This window comes from Plecotus auritus (assembly GCF_963455305.1).
Source record: "Plecotus auritus genome assembly, chromosome: 6".
Classification (NCBI taxonomy): Eukaryota; Metazoa; Chordata; class Mammalia; order Chiroptera; family Vespertilionidae; genus Plecotus; species Plecotus auritus.
Window position 1 is genome coordinate 41,614,519 of NC_137773.1, and position 23,262 is coordinate 41,637,780.

At 36.5% G+C, this 23,262-nt stretch overlaps 1 protein-coding gene across 2 annotated transcripts in view; it reads left to right on the forward strand.

Moving 5' to 3' along the window:
- The window catches only part of AFG2A (AFG2 AAA ATPase homolog A), a 256,818-nt gene that overhangs the window by 67,810 nt on the left and 165,746 nt on the right, over positions 1-23,262 (forward strand). For both annotated transcript variants that reach the window (XM_080674407.1, XM_080674408.1), the window contains 3 exons: positions 5,569-5,622; positions 7,212-7,291; positions 15,667-15,793. In XM_080674407.1, coding sequence (XP_080530533.1) covers positions 5,569-5,622; positions 7,212-7,291; positions 15,667-15,793 — 261 coding nt within the window. The remainder of the gene's footprint in view (positions 1-5,568; positions 5,623-7,211; positions 7,292-15,666; positions 15,794-23,262) is intronic.

Genomic DNA, 23,262 nt, shown 5'->3' on the forward strand with positions numbered 1-23,262 from the left:
GGTAAGTTCCAAGTTCATCTTGAAGCTTTTATTTGTAGGCTAGTCTATAAATCAGAGAGCTTCCACTTTGCAGACATTACATGGAAAACTGCATAGATACTTCTTTGCACTAAGCTAGGGTTCAGGTGGCTTTGGTTTGATTCCTAACCCTAGTACTAAATTTTTGCTCTGTAACCTTAAACAAGTTCTCTAAGTCTCAGTTTTTTATCTGTATAGGCTTTTTGAGAGGACTAGATTAAAAAGATAGGTGAAAAAGTTTCGGAGGGCATAACTATCCCACTCCTTAAATATGGGCTGCATATGGTTATGACTTCCTTCCAACCAAAGAGTTCAGTATGAAAGCCGGGGTGCGGAATTGCTGCTTTCCAGTGGAGAAGTCTGGCAAATACTACCTCAACCAGGTGATCAAGGTCCACATGTTCAGTGATTAGTCATGTTGATAGTATGTGCTTTGTGTATTGTGAGGAGAATGGAACTTCACTTCTTTGGTCTTCTTCCCAAGCACTTATAATTTGTGTCTAGCTATGAGAAAAAATTAGGCAAACCCAAATTGAAGGACAGTTTGTAAAATACTTGACCAGTACTCCTTCAACTGCCCAGGTCATCAAAAACAAGGTGAGTCTGAGAAACTCACAGCCAAGAGGATCCCAAGGAAACATGACAACTAAATATATTGTTAGGATTTTCTGGATGAGATCCTAGAACAGAAAAAGGACATTAGATAAACACTAAGGAAATCTGAGTAAATGTGGAGTTTAGTTAATAATGCATTAGTATTGTGGTTTTTTTAAAAAAATATATTTTAAAATATATTTTATTGATTTTTTTACAGAGAGGAAAGGAGAGGGATAGAGAGTTAGAAACATTGATGAGAGAGAAACATCGGTTCAGCTGCCTCTTGCACACTCCCTACTGGGGATGTGCCCGCAACCAAGGTACATGCCCTTGACCGGAATCGAACCTGGGACCCTTCAGTCCACAAGCCGACGCTCTATCCACTGAGCCAGACCCGCTAGGGCAGTATTGTGGTTTTTTAAATATATATTTTTATTGATTTCAGAGAGAAAGGGTGAGGGAGAGAGAGATAGAAATATCAGTGATGAGAGAGAATCATTGATCGGCTGCCTCCTGCATGCCTCCTACTGGGGATCGAGCCCGCAACCAGGGCATGTGCCCTTGACCAGAATGGAACTCGGGATCCTTCGGTCTACAGGCCGATGCTTTATGCTGTGCCAAATTGCCTAGAGCAATATTGGTTTATTAATTGTAAAAGATGTACCATACTAATATATGATATTAATCATGGGAAAACTTAGTGTGTGGTGGGAGGTAGGGTTGGGTGTATGGGAATTCTTTATACTGTCTGCTCAATTCTTCTGTAAGTCTTAAACTCCCCCATTCCCAAGAAAAAGTCTATTAATTAAATAAAAGTTTTAAAGTCACTATCAAAGATCTGGGCATATTATAGACATTCAGTGAATGTAATTGAAATTAAAGGCCGGCTCAGAGTGCTGTCCTGTACCCCTCAGGATGAGTGGAATGCAGGGAAGGAAAAATATGGAGAAGGTGGTTGATTCCTTGGGTGAGGACAATGGAGGAGACCTTCCAGTTCTTTATCCCTCTGTTCCTGGTGGTAGTGGAAAGTTACTGAGAAAAGCCCTGTGAGGAAGTTGGCTGGCGAACCTGGGTTTGGGCTGCCCTGAGCTTGCCTGTTTCACTGCTGTTCTCTGTTGAAGCCTATAAAGATGTGTGTTGGTTCTGGCCCCAGACCCAGACCCCATATTCTAAAGAATACTTTCTTTTAGAGTTTTGGTTATTTTTTCTTTCACCTTGGGTACAGTTTCTAATTTAGAGTCTCACCAGGAACTATGTTCAGTTGTGTGCCTTTTGTGGACCTTAACTCTTTCTTCTCCTATAGGTTTGTTGTCATGTGGACTTGTCTAGAATCTGAGACCTTTTGAGTTTATATTTAATTTCCTTTAGAGTTTTTATGTTTTAACTTTAAAAATCCCCTCAATTTCTCCCAATAATGTTGTCTAATGTGTCCCATACACTTAAATTGGCAATTATTAACATCAGTACTAAATAAAGACATATACTTAGTTTTATCATTGTTTGAATGGCTGTTAGGGAATAGTAACCTATTATTCTTAGGACAAATAGAAGAGTTAATATGCCATTGTCAGTATTACAAAGTTCTATAGAAGTTAGATTGTATTTACTTAAGTTTGGCACTTTTTTGTACACTGTTTAAGCTGACATTAAAGTTGAGACACCAATATGTTAAGGCTGTATCAGTTGATAAAACTGCTATATGAAATATATGTCTTGATATGAAAATATTCTATTACATTTGGCTAAAATAAAAAATGACAATAATATGAACTATAATAACAAAACCTTTAGCAATTGGAATCTAAGAGAACCTAGAAAAATTTAGAAAGAGAAGAATGCTTTCAGACTCTTAAGAAGAGAATAATAGAGAAGAAAACTTTATTATTGGGTTGGTTTAATTTTTTTATTTATAGATTCCAGCTGAGAGAGACTAGTTATTCTTTTCAATCTTTTTAAATAGAATTTAATTGGAGTTGAAATAAATATTACAGATTTACATTTATAATAATTTAAAAATATCTGTAAATGTTTTACATTGCAACAATAATTTTAAACTATACATTAAGCACCTTCTGTGTGTCAGGCACTGTCAATGGTAAGCAAAGATGCATTAGATAATTCCTTGCTATCTGTCAGCCCATAATTTAGTGAGAGAGACACTTAACTAAACAAATGATATAAGAAATGGGTAATATTTAGAATCTTGATGATTAATTGTATGTGAAAATTGAGAAACAAAGGGAGAACTCCAGGTGAATTTTTTTTGTTTTGTTTGTTTGTTTCCAATGACTGACAGGTGGAAGTACTGTAACTCTGGAAAGAGTTAGTATGTGAGGAGAAGAAGGTGTTGGAGGTTGGGAAGCAAATAATAAATTGGGATTTAGACATGTGGAGTTTGGAAATGCCTTTATACTGTTTTTAAAAATAAGTTTTTGTTTTGTTTTTTAATATATTTTTATTGATTTCAGAGAGGAAGGGGGAGAGAGAGAGAGAGAGAGAGAGAGAGAGAGAGAGAGAGAGAGAGAGAGAGAGAGAAACATCCATGAAGAGAGAGAATCATTGATTGACCGCCTTGTGAATGGCCCACATTGGGGATTGAGCCTGCAACCTGGGCATGGCTCTTGATAGGAATTGAACCTGGAACACCTCATTCTGTAGGCCGACATTCTATCCACTGAGCCAAACCAGCTAGGGCTAAAAAATAAGTTTTTAACTGATTTTTAGAGAAAAAGGAAGGGAGACAGATAAAGAGATAGAAACATCAATGATAGAGAAACACCATCTATTGGCTGCCCTGCACACTCTCTACCAGTGATTGAGCCTGCTGGTCATGTGCCCTGATTGGAATCGAACCAGTGACCTCTTGGTTCATGGGTGGATGCTCAACCACTGAGCCACATCGGCCGGGCTGAAATGCCTTTAAAACTACATGGCAGATAGATCCTGAAGGCCATTGTAAATATGGATTTGTAGCTCAAGAGGATGGTCATTTCTAGAGATAAGAGTGTGGAAGTTGGGACCCAGTGTTTAAGATTGTGCATCATAGATAGTAAAGAAGATTGAGAGACAAGAGAGTCAAGAATAGCATACTAAGGGTTTTTGTGGACATGTGTACATGTACACTTTACTGCTAGCTTAAATGGAGTCAGCATGGTGTCCTCAGTGTAAGTTCTTAAAATTTGTTTTCTTGAGTGAATGAATTATGGAGAAGGTTTGTATTATACTTATTGAGAGGAACAGCTTGAATTATCTTCCCTTCCCTGTCAGCCTTTGTCACTTTTTAGTAGAAACTTGCCCAAGGCCTGGTATGTAATGCCTGTTTTCAAACTCTTTGAAGTGCTTTTCCAAAATGGCCTTGTATATGTGCTGATGCTGGTTTCTTTAAAATTAATTTTCAAGATCCTGTACTTATATTACATATATGTAATTCTATCTCATGTGAGTTTGAGTTTTTATGAGCATATTCCATAACATTTAACCATAGTTAACACATAGGTTAACTTGCCTTCCCTAGACATTTCAGAACTTATAAAAACTTGATTTGAATTCTAATAGCCAAAAGCAACAGGCAGGTGTCAGACACATTTAAAAAGCCCTTGGGAAGACTGGAAGAAACCCAGTAGATTAAAGGGACAAAATTGCAAGAGTATGAGGTATAAATATTGCCCTTGAATTTGTGACTGATATGGTGTAAAATAATGAAGCAGTAAAAGATAAGTCAGCTTTCGTTCACACTAGATTCAACAGCTTGACAAATATTTTACATGCATTTATGCTATTTCTGTTGTTTTGTAAACTTGAATACTTGATCTCAGCCATGGAAACATGCAAAATAATTCTATCATCAACTAAGCCAGTATATGGTACTTAAATTCCTTCTGGTAGTTTTCTTTTCTTTCTTCTTTTTTTTTTTTTCTTCCCTTTTTTGGATTCCAGAACCTAAAATATTTACTACTTGGCCTTTTACAAAAGAAATTTGCCAGTTCCTGCTTTAAATGGTATCTCAGTCCATTTAGGTTGCTATAAAAAACATCATAGATTGGGTATTTATTCCTCACAGTTCTAGAGACTAGAAGTCCAAAATCAAGGAGCCAGCAGATTTGCGTCTAGTGAGATCCCACATCCTGGTTCATAGATGGTTATCTTCTTGCTGTGTCCTCACATGGTTGAAGGCCCTTCTGGTAGTTTTCTTGATTACCCTTATCAGTGAAGCACATGGTATCTAGGCAGGTGGAATGTGGTAAGACTGACACACCATAGTTATCTGGTAAGTAAAATTGGAAAAGAAATAACCTTATCCAGTCTCATTGGCCTGATCTATTCTAGGGATTTATGTATCACTTTTTTAAAGAGTTAAATAACTTATGAGCAAATATGGGCCTCACAGACCGTACCATATGTACCCATGCTAGCAGCTAACCCTAGCACTGTGCCTGATATAGGGTGAAAATGGGGGCAACCGGTAGACAGAGAACAAGATGTTTATGGTCACAGCCTTGCCTTTGTATCGATGTGTAGTTTTTGGAACATGGAGTGGCTTACTTTTTTTAAAAAAAAAACAACATTTTATTGATTTTTTACAGAGAGGAAGGGAGAGGGATTGAGCGTTAGGAACATCAGTGAGAGAGAAACATTAATCAGCTGCCTCCTGCACACCCCCTACTGGGGATGTGCCTGCAACCAAGGTTGCCCTTGACTGGAATCTAACCTGGGACCCTTCAGTCCGCAGGCCGATGCTCTATCCACTGAGCCAAACCGGTTAGGGCGTGGCTTAATTTTTTGAGGCACAAATAACATCTAGTGAAAATAAGCATGCTAAAGGAACTAATTTAATTATAAGCATATTTTTATTTATTTCTCCCCCACCCCCCTTTTCTTCTTTTATGTATGTATTTGCTCTTTCCTTGTGGTTATATTTATAAAGAACTAAATAGATGTTTTCTTCTCATGCAGGGGCCTGAATTGATGAATAAATATGTTGGTGAATCTGAAAGAGCGGTTAGAGAGGTAAGAAGATGATGCCGCAAAGTGGAACTCTGCACAGGAGAACCATACTTCTGTCCTATGTATGATTTCCAGTTTGCTTGGGTTGCAGATTTTGAAATTTCCAAATCCAAATTCTAATGGTATATCTTTTCTTTAGGCAAATATTATTTTATTATTTTAAAATGCATTTTTGATCACCTACCATACTTTGTTTGTAAGCCTTATGGTAGTACCATCCTTTAGTTTTACCAAATAAAGATTTTTTTTTAACAACTGTCAGTATTTCATTTTAGAAATGACATGTTTATACTTAGAACACATGATCTCAGAATGAGATTTAAATCCTTTAAACTAGATAGTCCTTTAAATCAAGTAAGATTAGTATATGAAAACTCCACTGTACTATCCTATTTAGCCTGTGCCTAAGTGATAGGCCACTCCTTCATATTGCAGAAGCTACACATACTAAATTCATGTAAAATCAAGGTGCTGGAGTCGGGTAACAACAGCAGTTTGACCACAACTCTTGACTTTCCCAAGTGGAGGTGGGCCTACCTCACATAGGCACCCTCTTTCCTCACAGAAGCTAAGCAAGGACAAGAACACAGAAATAACAGTGGAGTGGATGGTCTCCATTTGTGAAGTTACCTGAGTATTACAGATTGGGACACTTTCTTTTTATCTGAGAAAAATTTTAAGTTACTTTTTTCCTTTTGAAATTAGGTGAAGATAATTGTATAAAACATTGATAATGACAGCACTATCATTGAATAAAATGAAATAAAGTGATCTTTATAAATATTAATGCTTTGGTAGCTGTTTTGTATTTTTATGGTCATGATACTTGTGACAAGAAAATGGGGGCCTAGATTTCAGGTAACACACATTTGGATTTCTTTCTGTCTGTGCGGGCTTTTTCTAGCCCATTTCCACATGTCACCCTCATGGCTATCAGGCCAGTCACTGGTGTTAATAGTTTGATTGACTTGTGGTCTAACTAACCAATGATCTTCCAAGTTTTGGCCATTTTTCTTGTCCCAGCTTTACATCAACTATTCCTTTCCCATAAAGTCTTCAGTGACATGAACAAGGTGCTTGGTTTGAGTTTATGGGTATTTTATATGCTAAGCTATGGTTGATTTTGCACATTTATGGTTTTTCTTTTAAATATGTGTTTATTATAGTTAATAATACCTGTCACTGAGCTCTTACTATGTTTTAGACATTGTGCTAAATGCTTTGCATTATTTTTTATTTAGTTCTGAAGAGAATCTTCTGAGACTGGCATTTATTATTATCTGCATTTTATAGATGTAGAAATAGAAGTTCAGAGAAGTAAAGTTACCTATTCTGAAGGTCACACAACTACTGAAATGGTGGAGTTGGGATTTCAGCTGAGATTGCCTCCTACAGGCAGACCTCTGGATACATATTGTTGCCTTATCTTTGTGCAGTGTGTATCCATCTATTATAGGTTGTAGACAAAATGATTGGGCTGATTGTCTTGTACATAATAGATTCAGTTCTAAGCAGTTTTCATACTAAAACCAATGATGGGTTTTTTGGAGTTTACTGATCTTTCCCTAACATGGCACTCTTCTTTCCACCAGATCTTCCGCAAAGCGAGAGCGGTGGCTCCTTCCATTATTTTCTTTGATGAACTGGATGCCTTAGCAGTTGAAAGGGGCAGGTAGGCAGTATTTCATAGGACTACTGTTAAGCATTAGCGTTACAGTGTAGAATAAATAGCATTTCTTATACCAATTTTACTTACTAGTACATTTGGCATAAAGAAAACATTTTTCAATTCATGTGGTTATTTTCTCTTATACCCATTAAATTACATCATGAATATAATTTCTCTTATACCCATTGATTTATTTCATGTGTATAATTTCATATACAATTAAGAAAAAAAGAATACATTGATAACCATTTGGGACATTTGAGTTAATTTTTGTAGTTTGTTATCTATAGCACTATCAAAATTTGAGTTGTTATAAATATATGATTAAAACTATAAATAAAAGCCCAATTAAGCATAATATAATGATACAATAGAACTCAATTCTAATACAAGATGTTATTACACAGATGTTAGTATTTCTGGATTAAATTATGTTTCTAAAAATATAATTAGGTACAGTAGAATTAAAATTAGTATTAATAGTTTTATTACTGAATCTCAGGTACTGAATAGAATTATTTATATTTTAAACATATAATCATATAGTCACAACACACATATATGTATACATATCACAGATCTATTTACAAGTATGACTTTTTTTTTCTCTACGAATGTTTAGAGGTCCTTTAAGGAATATGTGCAAGTACTTCATGTTGGAGAATGTTAATCTATATGCTCTGTGCATAACTTCCTGATGTATATATTGATTATCAAAGTTCCCTGATGGTAATTATAGTGATGGCAGAGGGCACCATGTAAGCCCCAGGAGTAAATTCAATAAGAAGCATTGTTCTCTTCCTTCCTGGGTAGTCTACCCTGCCTCACCGGATGAGAATGTAAACTGTCATTAGGAAACTTGTTAGGAGGGAGCCTGCCCTGCTCTCCTGTTTGATCTCCTGTAAATACCCACCAGTCTTTTTTATTTTATGAGTTAAAGTACTTGGGCCCCTTTTATTACTTCTGAAGTGAGATGACACAAAAGGCTGCAAATAGCTCAAGTTCACCTTAACTGCAAGAGAAGAAAAGGAAGCTAGAAAAGTTAGCTGATGCAGTGTGACCTGCCACATTAATGTGATGTTGGGGACATCTGTTTTTGGAGTCTAAAAGGAACAGGATGGGATACATTGTTAAATGTGAACCAGATGGGAGGTAGAATATGTAGCAGATTTTCATAAAATGCTTTTGAAATAAAATGGTGTGAGGAACCAGACTAGGCACTTGGTAGAAATATCCTGTTTTTGCAGGCAATTTGGTCAGTAGGACTTTGCTAATGTATTAGAGATGCTAATGATTTGCAGCCTCTAGGAATCATTTCCTTTAATAATGTTCATTGTATTCTATACTGTGTACTTTCCTCCTTCCCTGGCTCCTTCAAATCAAGTACAAATGAATTCTGTGCAGTTTTCCTTTATATAGAAAACTAGAGGCTCAGTGCACGAAATTTGTGCATGAGTAGGGTCCCTAGGCCTGGCCAGTGATCAGGGCTGATTGGGGCCTTCCGGCTGCCGACTGGGGCCTTCCTTCATTCTGCGCTGGCCCCTGGTGGTCAGCGCACATCATAGCGAGCGATCGAACTCCCAGCCTCCCGATCGAACTCCTGAGGGGACACTTTGCATATTAAGCCTTATATATATATAGATTTGGGGTCAAAAGTTATTTGACATTTCAGAAAACAAAGATGAGACTGATAAGCAAATGTAATGCTAATGGGCCAAGGTAGAGAGTTTTGGTTGTATTTCAGTTGCAGTGAGTCTCATGGTTTATTTATTTATAACCGTAAGAATCTCGAGTGATATTCTGTTTTCAGGGTTGTTAGTTTTTTGTTTTTTTTTTTCTTCCTAATTTGTTGATGGGCCACATTGCCTAGAAAGGGATTGTTTTATCTAATTTTATTGCTATTACCTGAAAACAAAAAATGAAATCTCCACATGTATGTTGTATGTTTTTGTTCTTCAGCTGTTTAAACAATTTCTAGAAATTGAAAAAACAGTTGTTGATGGATACCAAAAGTATCCATCAATAGCTGTTTCAAGCTATTAAACCAGGTAACATTTTCAAGCTATTAAACCAATTTTATGCATTGTTAAAGAAATGGAAAAACAGAGAAAAATAAAAAATTCCATAAACTAGGAGGCATTTCTACATAATATTGGGCTATAGAATAGTCATTGCTTTCATTTGTTCAAACAATGATATTTAGATTAAACTCATATGGCTAGTCCAAAAATGGCAGTGTGTAAGAAAGCTGTTTCTTCTTATCAAGGTTTTAGTTTCCAAACTTAAGATGTCTTACAAATAGAGCAGAGAATTATGATGTATACATACTAGTCCTTACTATCCCATGCATGTTAAACCAATTATTTGACATACTATTTTCTTAGCTTTAAAATAGGTGTGCTTTCAGACAGATTTTTTTAATACTTATAAAAGTGTCTAATTACAACCACTATTTTCTCCTTTCTGCCTCATTTAAATTTCTTTGGGACTTGAAAAATAAATAAGCCTTATATTTATTTCTCTTTATCTGTATACTCATTTAAATTATGGTTGTTTTGAATAAGATTTTTGGGGGGTCTTTATTTCATGTTGGGAGTTGGAAGAAATATAAGCTCCCTTTTGCAAAGTGGCTTCAGTTATCTCCCTAACATTTGGGAAAATTGAAAATGGTATTAAAGTAGCATAGCTCTTTTGAAAATAGGGAGGAATTAAGGCACTAAGGTTGGGAAGGGATTTGAATTATACTGGTCTAATAATACTAGCTAACACTCATTTAGTGCTTATTATGAAACTATAGACTTTTAAGTGCTTTATAGGTAAAAAAAACACACACAAAAACAAAGCTCACAAAAAGGCCCCTGTATTAATGCAAAGTAGGTTATTATACAATTGACAATTGGCTTTGGTACTCTGTTACACCTCCAGCTAGCTTAAGTTTATACATTTTTCAAGGTTATAGTGGGGAGAACAAACTGGGCAATAATTCATCAGTCAAACTTGTCTTAGGCAGCAGTGGAGAGGTGTCAGGGGAGCCCTATGTACTGTATTCTCTTGGCCAGGCCTCCTGTGACTGAGGACATGGCCACTGGCTCATCTGGAGACTCCTAGAGCAACCTCCTCTGTCACTGATCCTGAATCACGCTCATCAACTGACACTGATTGCCTGGTAGTGCCCAACTGCAAGCAGAACTAGAAGAGATTTGGAACTGGAAACATATCTCTGGAACTTAGAGTCACCACCTGGAGAGGCCCATCTTGTTTACGTAATTAACTTCCAGATAACCGTGACTTCCTTTGTTTGGAGTGATTCCCTTTGTCACAGAACATGTGGCCTTTTGTTGTATTATCTTCAAACTAGAGGCCCAATGCACGAAGATTCATGCAAGAATGGGCCTTCCTTCCTCTGGCGGCTGGCAACGCCTTCGCTCCAGCCGGAGCTGCCTTTTCACTCCGGCCCAGAGCCGCCTTTTGGCCTTCCCGCGCTGCCCAGAGGCCCAGAGCAGCTGGGGCGGTGCAGAATGCCTGCGTCGTCGCCATGGCGACAACGCAAGCGTCCCGCCTCGCCCCTGGCCACCCAGTGCCTACACATGCACATTAACCTGCCATCTTTGTTGGGTTAATTTGCATACTCACTCCTGATTGGCTGGTGGGCATTATGACGGTATGGTCAATTTGCATCTTACTCTTTTATTATTGTAGATTGTAGATCATCATAACAACCCCAGGAGGTGTAGGTCCTAGTCCCTCCTCCGTGAGACAGCTTAGACATTTAGATGTGTAAATACCTTACTCGGGTCATGTATCACTAGTAGCAGAGCTGGGATTTGAATTCAGATATTTCCACTCCAGAGCAGATACTCTGAGCCACTTGTTGAGTTGACTACCAAGCCACAGATTCCAGGACTCCAGGTCTAAGTAGTTAACGAACTTGTCTTTCAAGCTTGTATTTAGTGTGCATTTTCTCAGTGACTTACATTAGTAATGACCCTGTTCATCTAACTGGGCTGCTGTTAGACTCCTTTCAAGCACACATTCATTCACCCATTCAGTAAATATTTATTGAACACTATTTCAGCAGCAAGCTTGATGTTGGGGATAAAACAATGAACAGGACCTAAGGCAATTTTCTTAACCTCTCTAAGCCAGAGTTTCTTCATTTGCAAAATGGAGTTAATAGTAACAAATTCTAGGTTGTTGGAATTAAAATACACGTAAAGTGTTTCCCATAGTACCTGCGATTTTGTAACTGCTTAAAAACTTTAGTGTTTCTTATAATTTCTGCATAGATTTTTAAATAATAATTTCATATAGATAGAAATATAGTGCAAGAGATAAAAATGTATCCTGCCCAACAGAGTTTATATTCTAGTGGAGGAAACTGAAGCATTTTGGAAATTAGAAAAAGTATTCTGGAGGTGTCAAGTACTATGACATTTAGTTCATCTAAGATGCCATTGATTGAAAGACAGGTTATTATTTTATGTACCATTACTGAAGAAAAGTGCAGCTTTAAACTATGAAATGGTGCTGAGAAATATCAACTCCAGGTGACATCTTGATTCAAAAATTTTAAATACGAAAAATGTTTGTGTTTTAGAAATAGAAGAAAGTATTGTTATTTGGGTGAAAGAGAAGATGATCTCTTCTACTTTATAAAACTAATGCTATTGTATAAAAAACCGTTTGGGGTATTGTTTTATGACTAGAATGTAAAAAAGAAGATTATATGAAAAAATGGAAAGGATTAAGTGCTCAGTTAAAAACTGACTGACTACATGGTATCTTCTGTGAGGTATTGGAGAATCTGAATATCAATGACTATTGTCTTGTATGGCTGTTTCTGCACTTAATAGTCCAGAATGGGTTTCCACTTGGAGTGGTTGGGGAAAACAGTAAGGAGTTCTGAGCCAGCTTTCCTTGTAAATGAGGATTCCAGGCTTAGCAGCATTCTGAGAAGAGCTCTGGGTTTTAAAATAATGGTCAGGAAATGGGGTAGCCTCTTTTGCAGCATATTCAAATTTCAGGTAAATGCATGACACTAAGCACCGTGGAAGAAATGTTGTAGGCATTATTTCTCTAAATGACACTTTTCAAGGAGGATTCTGAATTGTTTTAATGTGATTTTTATGGTGGTTTTAAAATTTTCATAAAATCATAAAATTTTATAGCTGGAAAATTTCTTAGAAGTCATCTAGTTCAAGTTTTTATTCTTCAGAAGGAACAGAAGCCCCTAGAATTTAAGAGAAAGGCACATAACTTCTTTGTGGCCTGGACAAGACTAGAGCTGGTGTCTTCTGATTTAATGCCCTTTGAAAATCCTCTTACTATTAGGATTTGGGTATATTTATACCTAGATAAAAATTATCTAATTATATAAAGAACATTGCTATGCTTAACAAACTCTAATAAAAAACTACTTATTAAAAATTCTAACCATTATTTTGTATATTTCTTTCAAGTTTCTAAATTTAGTGCCTGTTTTCTGGTATGCATACTAGTAGTTTTCAAATTGGTAAACTTTTAATATTAAACAGAAATGCTGAAGAAAACAGCAAAAGAAGAAATGGAAAGTATAACATTTTTAAATTTTAATAGTTTCATGACATGTAACAGAGTTCTATGAATATTTAGTGTTGTGTCTGTGCTAAGTACTGTAGCATATAGAGTAAAGGTCCGACTTTTCTTCAAGGCAGGGCCTGTTGCAGCATTGATTAGGAACTAGGAATTATTTTTTTGTTGTCATAGCACAGGTAGTTTCTCTTGTTCTAAACTTTAAAAATGAAAGTTTGCTTGTGTTTTACATCACCAAGAGAATTGTCATAGGAAATGCTTGTGTTCAGAGTAGTATTTCTTCGGCTAGCCTTCTTAAGGTCTTTTTTAGGTTTCTTCCAAGCCTGAATAATGACTACAGGGGATATGAGAGAGAGATTTTAAGAAACAAATTAAGATGCCCACCATTTGGAACTCTTTTTGACATTTTGAAATGTATACTAAATAAACATTGAAAATTTTAAATTGGATAATTGAGATGTTGGTCTACTAGTATAATTTAGAAATCACATGAAGAGATGATAGGGCATTTTATTTTATTAGAAGAGTTGAAAAGGAAATGAATGTATCATTTTTTGTGAAGTATGGAGTATTGAAAAATAAAAATCAGTGTACGAATTACTACATAGCAGTGATATTTCTGTTAGTATAGATTTTTGGCTTTGGTTGGGGGGGGCATACATTCTCTACTGAAACTGTTCATTCTTTGCTACTGTAGTGCAAGAGGCTCTAGCGAGTATGTGATCAAATAGAAAAACAGTTGGCTGGCCAGATTTGGTCTATGGCTGTAGTTTGTTGGACTGTTCTAAGATATAAAGTCCCTTTGGTCCATGGTATCATATGATTTTTGAATCTGAATAATTTAGAAAAATGGCTTGGCTTCTTAAAGGAAAAGAGAATTAATGTTTTGGGAAAGTCTATCTTCAATTTTCTACAGCTGAACATTTTCCCCTTATAGTCATGTTGCCTATCTCTTGCAGATAATAAAGTTTTATAAAATCATTTCATTATGTTAGTGATTACACATTTGTTTTAAAACTTTTTCTGGGATTTGATTTCCTAGGTTGTCAGTTTTATGGGTTTTGTTTCCTACTGCAGCTTTGAAATTCAGCCAAGAATATTTCTCAGCCCATAAAACATTTTCACTGTGCTATTCTCTGGCTAGCTCTCAATGATCTGTGGAAATAAAGGGCAAGGCAGCATGGGTAATGGGATTCCAAAGAATTCCCTTCACCTCATCTTCCACATTATTTATAGCCACTGTTTCCTCCTACAACAAATAGCAAATTGGACAATATGAGTTCACCACTTTCTGTTTAGAAGTGTCCTATTGGGGGGGTATCAATAATGAGTTTCTGAAAACTGATATTTTTATTAAAAATAATGAATTAAATAACTTTACTTAGGTACTACCTAATACCATCACAGAATCGTAAAATTCTGAAGCTAGAAGGATTTATATAATATCTAATATAACTTCCTCATTTATACATGCCAATGATTATGAAGTCCTTAAGGGGACAGTGATAACTTTATCCCCTTATCTCAGCTTTCTAGAACAGTGTCTTCCAAAGAAGCACTACACATTCATTTTTCAAATAAGGCAGTGATGGTGCAGAGAACCTAGAGATTAGGTTCACTAAGCTGGTTGTTCTCAGAATCTGAGTTCACCATGTTTTAGTGTTATTTTAAAAAAATTAAACACTGGGACTGTCTTGGGGAATTTTGTGGCCTGCATTTACGTGCATAGAAGCATCATCATCTTCATTATAAAGAAGCATTTGTAAGCTTTGGAATACATTTACCTGTCAAAGAGCTCCGAAAAGAATTAATGAAGTACTAAGCAATGCATTTTCAAAAAAAAAAAAAAAAAATTCTAGATCATAGGCCTTTGGCATATAATTAGGTTTACATGAGGTCATGTGGGTGTGGCCCTCCTGGTGGGATTAATGCCCTTTAAGAAGAAACATCAGAGAGCTTGCTTTCTATTTCTCTCTGCCATGTGAGGACACAGCAAGAAGGCAGCCATCTATAAGGCAGGAAGAGAACTCTCACCAAAACTCAACCATGCTGGAATACTGATCTTGGACTTCCAGCCTCCAAAACTATGAGAAAATGAATGTCTGTTGTTTAAGCCCCTAGTCTGTGTATTTTGTTATGGCAGCCTGAGCTAAATAATACACATCCCTTCTAAAATACTGGTGTTAGTATTCTGTTCGTTATTCATTTATTTTTCATCACTATATACTTCCTGGGTGATCTTTTCTACTTCCATCTTTCCAGGTACCATCTCTATGGCAAGAGATATATTTCTACCTCAGACCACTTTCTTTTATGTCTAACTCTCAAGATGTCCCACAAGGCACTTCAAACTCAACATGTTTAACAGTTAAAGTTCTTTTCCCCCAGTGACTCCATGGAGACTTTGGTTTACCAGCCTTATTGATTGTGTCTCCTTAATATTTCTCATATATATCCACTTCTTTTTCTTTTTTTAAAAAATTTATCTTTACTGTTGAAAGTATTACAGATGTCCCCTATCCACTTATTTTTCAATAAGCAAATCTTTCTTCCCAGATCTTTTATATTTGACAGTTGTGTAGCATGTCATTATTGGAGAGAAAATGAACATGGTTGATGATGGAGGAAAAGAAATTATTTGAATAGAGTTAGTTTTGGGATATGATAATTCAATAAGTAATGAATTCTGAAGTATGCATTTTATATTTTGAAACAATTTTTTTGTTAGAGAATATACAATATTTTTTAAAATAATGGAGTATTTGGAGATAGGTAAACAGATTTTTAAAACTGTTTTTAAATATTAGTTCTTCAGGTGCTGGGAATGTAGCTGACCGTGTTTTGGCTCAGCTCCTTACGGAAATGGATGGCATTGAACAGTTAAAGGATGTGACCGTTTTGGCAGCTACTAACCGCCCAGATAGGATAGACAAGGTAAGAAGGAAGGCTGTGTGGGTGTTGTAAATTCAAGAACTGGATCATTTGATTGTTTTTTATGTCAAATTACTTCCTAGTCAGTTTTTCATTTAGAAAATACTGAAAGCTTTTAAAAAATATTTTAAAAATTGATTTCAGCGAGCAAGGGAGAGGAGAGAGAGATAAAAACATCAATGATGAGAGAGAATCATTGATCGGCTGCCTCCTGCATGCCCCCCACTGGGGATCAAGCCCACAACTTGGGCATGTGCCGTGATCGGGAATGGAACCTCGACCTGGTTCATAGGTCAACACGATACCAGCTGGCTGAAAGCTTTTAAACTAAAGGAAATGAAGAGAACAGAGACAAGTTTATGTTATTATTGCTTATGGTTTTCATATTAATGGAACCCCTTGAATTTCCCCTGCCCCAGTGGTCGGCAAACTCATTAGTCAACAGGGCCAAATATCAACAGTACAACGATTGAAATTTCTTTCGAGAGCCAAAAACCGACTTCTGCGCATGGGCCATGAAGTTTCAATCGCACTGTACGTGCGCGCCTGCACGTGGTATTTTGTGGAAGAGCCACACTGAAGGGGCCAAAGAGCCGCATGTGGCTTGCGAACCGCAGTTTGCCGACCACTGCCCTACCCCATGGTTACAGCAAACTTTCAGTATATTTCCCTAAGGAATTAAAGTTCTGTGATTCTCTTGTTTATTTCATCTGATAGTTTTTGAGAAGTTTTTAACATTTCCATTCATATTAAGATAAATTTCTGGCTATTTAATATTAGACTCAAGTTATTATTAACAACTTTCTAGAAGTCCTGGCCTAACCACTGATTTCATAATAATTAGAATAAAAATGACAATGGATTTTACTTCTGTAATGAATCCATTACTTGGCCTGTAGTGTTAAGCTATATAGGTGCAAAATTAACCCTTTCAAGCTATTGCTATCCCTCCCCTCCAGGTCATAGTTTAATGTAGGAGCCAACTAAACTTTAAGTGACTAACATATACTAAATGTGTAATTTTTAAACAAGGATTTAAATTGAGGGTAATAATTTATTCCTAGAGCTTGAACCAATTTCTCCTTTTTTGTTAACATGACTTTATGAGCTCCTCCCATCCTGTGCATGTGTACACAGACTTTCAGTTATAAAAATGAGGTTTAAAAAATGATCCTTTTGAAGATATAAAAGGAGCTTTTATGTGGAAAGAAAGCCTTGCTTTCGTTTACTTAGGTATTTTGCTATGTGACAAAGACCCTATAGTTGCTACAGGTAAGAAAGCTTTAGACCTGAATAAATCATTCTTTTTCTGATGCAGTGTTTTATAAGAAGCCAGGTGAGTTCTGAGCATTTGTGGGATCTGGGTCAGTGCCCAGCCTTCTCTGATGCCTATAAAAAGGTAGGACTGTATGTGACCAAGGGTTATAGAAAGTGTTGAAAGAGCCCATAAAGATGACCTAGTCCCACCTTTTGATTTCACAAATAAAGGTGCTAACTCCAGAAAAGTCATCGTTTTCCTGTTACGACTACACTGTATTTTTATGATATTTGTCTCCTGGTGACTTCATAGCTGATGAGTTCTAAAATTTATTGGGTTTCCTTCTCTGTAATGCCTAATCTAATAGTGGTTTTCTTTGGTTCCTTAATATTGTATGTCCTCAATGTTAGATACATTTCTTGAAGTAGGACGTTAAGTTCTAAATAAACTCTGGATTCCTCTAAAGTTGTATGACTCAGCCTGGTTAGTGCTTGTGTTAGTTCTCTTTCTATATAACAAATCACCTCAAATTGAGCAGCTTCCCACACCACCCATGTATTAGGGTATCTGTAGTTAGGTCAAAATCTGGGCATGGCATGACAGGGCTGTCTGCTCAGGGAATCACTACAGGCCAAAAAATGGTGTTGGCTGGACTACATTCTCATCAGGAGCTGGTGGGTACTCTTCTAAATGCACATGGTTGTGTGATTGAAGGTCTAGGGGACTGAATTTATTTACTGGGTCAGCTGGGAGCCACTCTCAGCTCCTGGAGACCACCCACGTGTCCCCTTCCATCTTCATTAAAGCAGTGGGGAAAATCCATATCTTATCCCTCTCACGGTATAAATTTCCATTGCCAGGAAAAGCCACCTCTTTTAAAGTCTCATCTGGTCAGGTTAGTCCTTATTTCTCTCACCCCCCCAAGGAAAATCCACCTCTAAGTCAACTGATTCAGGACCTTCATTATATTTGCAAAAGCCCTTCACAGTAGCACCTAGATTAGTGTTTGAATGACTGGGAGAAGGTGAGTCCACCAGGGGGTTGTGGCTGGCTGTACTAGAATTCTTCCTACCACAGTGCTCTTCAGCTTCTTCTCCCCCCCCCCCCCAACTTCCGACCCCACCACTACCTAATTTCTCTTCTAGGCAATAAGAGCAAATTTTAACTCTCAGAGACCAGCTTATCCTTACCTGTCATATGACTGTGACAAACTAGCTCCTTTGAATTGTCCTTGTTCTGTGAAATCTGCTATCTTTTCTCAGATGCGGCATTTCTCTGCCTTGCCTTGTCCAGAGATATGTCTTCAAATTATACATGTGATCTCTCTTAAAATAGAAAAGGATAAAATAATCAAAATTCCTTTTTGAAAGGATACATTTTTTCATGTTCTTCATACATGTAATACTTTGTAAATCTGTTCAAGACAGTGGAATTGCTGATTTATATAATGTTTTGCTTATATTTCTCTCTGTAAGAGCTAAATTGAATATCAACTGTGTGTTTTGTAGTAAGGTGTAAGTTATCCTAAGTTTTATCTATACTTGGTACAAAAGACCTTGAGAAATTTTAAGATAAACTTAGAGATGAGAAATTATTCTTGGGCCACTCTAAGGTTTGGGGCCTTTCTTCAGGCTCATCTTAGAATGAGTCAAAACCCCCAAAGTAGATGACTTCCATTCTCTTTAGGATACTTTAGTCTGTGGATCTCTTGGATCTCTTGGAGAAAATGCTTAACCAGATTTCAGCAGAACTTTTCTCCAAAGTGTGAGATTGAAGGGATGAAAGTGGATCTTCTTGTTTTTTTTACATTTTAGATTTTTTTGCATTGTGTTTCTTACCTGCTAATAATATTTGCCCCAGGTAGCAGGTGGTGTTTCATTCGTAGCAACTCATAAGTGACAGTCTTCAATATCACAGACTTTGAAAAATTGAAATTAAACTTTGGGAAATATCTTACCCAAATTCTAGTCATATTTTTGATCTTTTATAAAAATGTTACCTTTAGTACCTCAGTTTTAAAAACACCTCTGTCCAAAATAAATATTTTAAGAGCCATTATTTTTACACATACTGTTAACATTTCTTGATTAAATAACCTTTGCTTCAAAGAAAACTGCAAACATAGGTATGTGTATTTGTATGAATGTATCTATATTCATGTACATATACATATAAGCATACATCATATATATACACACACATACATACATACTTAGATTAGTTTTTTAAATTATCCTTACCCGAATATATGTTTATTTAGTTGAGAAAGAGAGAGAGAGAAACATTGTTCGGTTGCCTCCTGTACACATCCCTACCGGGGATTGAACCTGCAACCTAGGTAAGGGCCTTGACTGGGAATGGAACCTGCAACCTTTTGGTGATGGGATGATCCTCCAACCAACCAAGCCACTCAGGCAGGGCATACTTTGATTAGTTTCTAAAAATTAGAAGTCCATGTATTTTTAACCAGTTAATTTTGGATGAGCACATTTAACTAAGATGTTGAAAGCATATGCTAAGTAGATACAGACTTATTTTCAAGGGGGAAGCTAAAGATCTTTAAATTTTTGAAAAATTATAATGTTTACTTTGTAATAGATGAAAATAAATTACTGGTAGTAAAACATAAAATTGGTAAATGGGAAAAAGTAGCTTTAAGTTCATCAAATGTTATGATATGCTTTCAAGTGCAGCTTTGAATGTAGTTCATTGAAACATGATCTAAATGTTCTGCATCTATTCTGTACTTGTGCAAAGTAACAACTTTAAATAATTAATAGATTTTTGTAAAAATATTTTAATCCTTTTCTATTTCAGGTAGAATTTCATATTTGTGTGGAATATGACTTTTTTTCTTAACTGTACTTTTGATACTACTCAGATGATATAGGGTACGTCAAAAGTCTGCTTCCTTTCCAGATTTTCTTCCTTTGAAGAAAATTATAGAGTATTTCTGTATTATGTAATCTCTACTAATAACCTATACTAATAAAAGGGTAATATGCTAATTAGACCGGGTCAACTGGACATCTTCCGGTCGTCTGGTCCTCCTTCTAGACAAAGCCACGGTGGTGGGGGCTGAAGCAGAGGTGGTTAGGGGCCATCGGGCTGGCAGGGGTGGGCAGTTAGGGGCGATCAGGCCGGCAGGGGAGGGCGGTTGGGGTCGATCAGGCCGGCAGGCAGAGGCAGTTAGGGGCTATCAGGGCAGCAGGCAGGGGGATTAGGGGTGATCAGGCCGGCAGGCAGAGGGGTTAGGGGTGATCAGGCAAGCAGGCAGGTGAGCGGTTAGGAGCCAGCAGTCCAACTGCCGGACATCCCCCGAGGGGTCCCAGATTGAAGAGGGTGCAGGCCGGGCTGAGGAACCAATCCCCCACCTTGCACGAATTTTGTGCACCGGGCCTCTAGTAGTACTACAAAAAAAAAAAAAAGATTCAGCACATGTATGATTAGAACATGGTGTCCAAAATGTGCCCCGAATGTGCTAGTAGAAACAAAACAGTCTTAGAGACAATTTTAAAAAACAACAACAACAACAAAATTTCCTGTTAAATGAATGAATAGACATAGTTTTCACTACCTGTCTTGTCTGGAGGAAACTGTAGTAGGAAGAGAACAGGCAACAGAAGAACTAAATTAAATGTCATGGGCTGATGCTGAAAGGTAGAGATTTTGTTTTTAGCCTAAAACTGGAAAGGGGGGAAAAGGGCCAATCTAGTGTCAAAGAAATAATACATTTAGTCCTAACTTTGGCTACCTTTAATTAAGGTGTTTGTCCTTGTAAATTAGCTAGCATACTTTATAATTCTGTTGCCTGTTAACCCATAACCTCCATGTCATGATGACCTTAAGTTAGTATATTAGAACAGGGAGAATTCCTGGACTGTCAGAGGAAAGAAATTGATACCATCATGTGACCCATATGTTGTGCATAGTTAGTGTCTTTTTTGGACAATATTTCATTTTCATGTAGTCTGGGGAAACTAAAGTTAGAGTTTCTTGGGAATTAATGGTGATTCAGCAAAGGAAGTGAGACACAGCACAAGAATCACATTATTCTGCTTCCTGTTAGGTTGTATTTACATGTCAAACCCATTAGCTGTGCTGTGGTCTCTGGTGGTATCTTAAAGTCTCTGCAGACCTCTTACACTTCCACCCCCTTCTCTAGTTTACAGAGGAGTGAAGAGAAGTTGCAGCCTCAAGTGTCCATTTTGCATGAGAATGACAAGAATTGAAGGGCAGATGAAGATTAATGAGATTGTATGATGTCAAGTAGATTGTATGATGTCTTTAGATTGATGATGGTCTGGATTTCCTCAGCATCAGGAGACTTTAGAACAGCAAACAACTAAATTATTATTGATGTCCAAATAATAGTTAAGTGTCCAAACTCTAGGAGTTTATATTGTTCTATGTTAGGCTGTTACTATGTGGCCTCTGTAGAAGAGTATAGTGTCCAATTCATGACATTTCATGCATTTGTGTTGAATATTAAGGAAAAATGGTCATGTCATCTTTTCTAGGTGTTAAACAGCCTCAAAATAGTTTAATTTCATTAATATTTTTAAATTTAGGCCCTTTGGTCACTTTTAGTACTTATGCCTAATATATAATAGGCTCTTAATGATTATTATTGTAAAAGTATGATCCCTAATTTATAAACCTAGTTTTCTCATATTAGTAAATTTGTAGAATTTTAAATATCGTGCTCTAAACTGTCTATGGAAACAGTTGCTCATTTGAGGAAAATTTTGGAGGTTATGTATAGGTCTTGAATAATTCAGGGTTCAGAATTATTTTCTAACTTAGTATGTTTAAGTCAAGGAAGTAAACTGGCATTAATTTTCCGTTCTGAAAGAAGAAATGTCCTTGATGAGTTCAATATGATACAGTATTTTTATTTCTTAAATATTGCAAATTAAAAGTTGGTTTTATGGATATCTTTGTAACATGGAAACACTTAATTAGCATATTTAGAAATGTCAGCAAATGAGAAGCTAAATATATGTAGCTTCCAATTTTCAAATGAATTGCATTCCAAAAATTCCTTCAGAAAGACGGTTACAAATATGTTTGTGGATAATTTTTCCCTTTACCCTTCCTAGTTATAAGTTACAAGTCCTGTCTAACATTGCCTTTCTCAACTAAATCAGAACTATAAAACAAGCTGCTTGCCCTAACAGACATAAGAAGTGTAAGTGAATATAAATTTTTTATTTCCTGTAAGTATTTAAGGAAAGGATACTTATTAATTTTTAATAGTGTTTATCAAAATGACATGGAGACTCTTTGGAGGTTAAAAGGTGAGCTGCAGTGTGGTCAGACCTGGGAGGCTGCCTCCAAGGTCATCTTCCAATTTCAGCTTTACCATCATTTTATAGAACTCTCCGAAGTAATTTTACTGTATCTTCTATGGCAGCAGCTGGAAGGATTGTAGCTTTGGGGAGGGGGTTTAGGTGAGAGGAGGAAAGTGAATCAAAGGTTGTATGCATCTATGGGTTCTTTCTTATTTCAATGTTGGTAAGATAAAGACTGTGTATCCTAGGGGTCAGCAAACTGGTCTGCGGGCCAGATCCAGCTCACCACCTGTTTTTGTATACCCCATAATCTGAGTGGTTTTTACATATTTAAATGGTTGAAAAAATTCAAAAGAAGACTAGTATTTTGTGACATGTGAAAATGATAAGAAATTCACATTTTAATTCCTATAAATAAAGCTCTGTTGGAATACAGCCACACTGTTTTGTTAATGCCTATGACTGCATTTACACTGCTCTAGTAGAATGGTTACAGTGGAGACTTGTGGCCTGTAAAGCCTAAATGATTCACCATTTGGACCTTTACAGAAAAAGTTTACTGACCTTGTAAGCTTTTAGAAGTTCAGTAAAGTCTCTAATGTGTGTTGTTCATACATGAGCTACATCATTTCTAAAGATTGTTTAAATATATTTATTGCATAACTTTTCTGAAGATAAATTATATGAGTCAATAATATAATGCTCAGCCAAAAATACACCCACATTAGTAGGAAGACTGCATTAATTTATTGTCCTTTCAAGTATGTTTCATCTCTTCTTGAAAGTTCTTTTAATATTTGATAATTGAAAATACATTTTCTAGGACTAAATAATTATCCTTTCCAACTGAATGGCTCACCAAGGTCTATAAATCTAGAAATGCAGTTTATTATATGAATAATATAAATATTCATGGTACC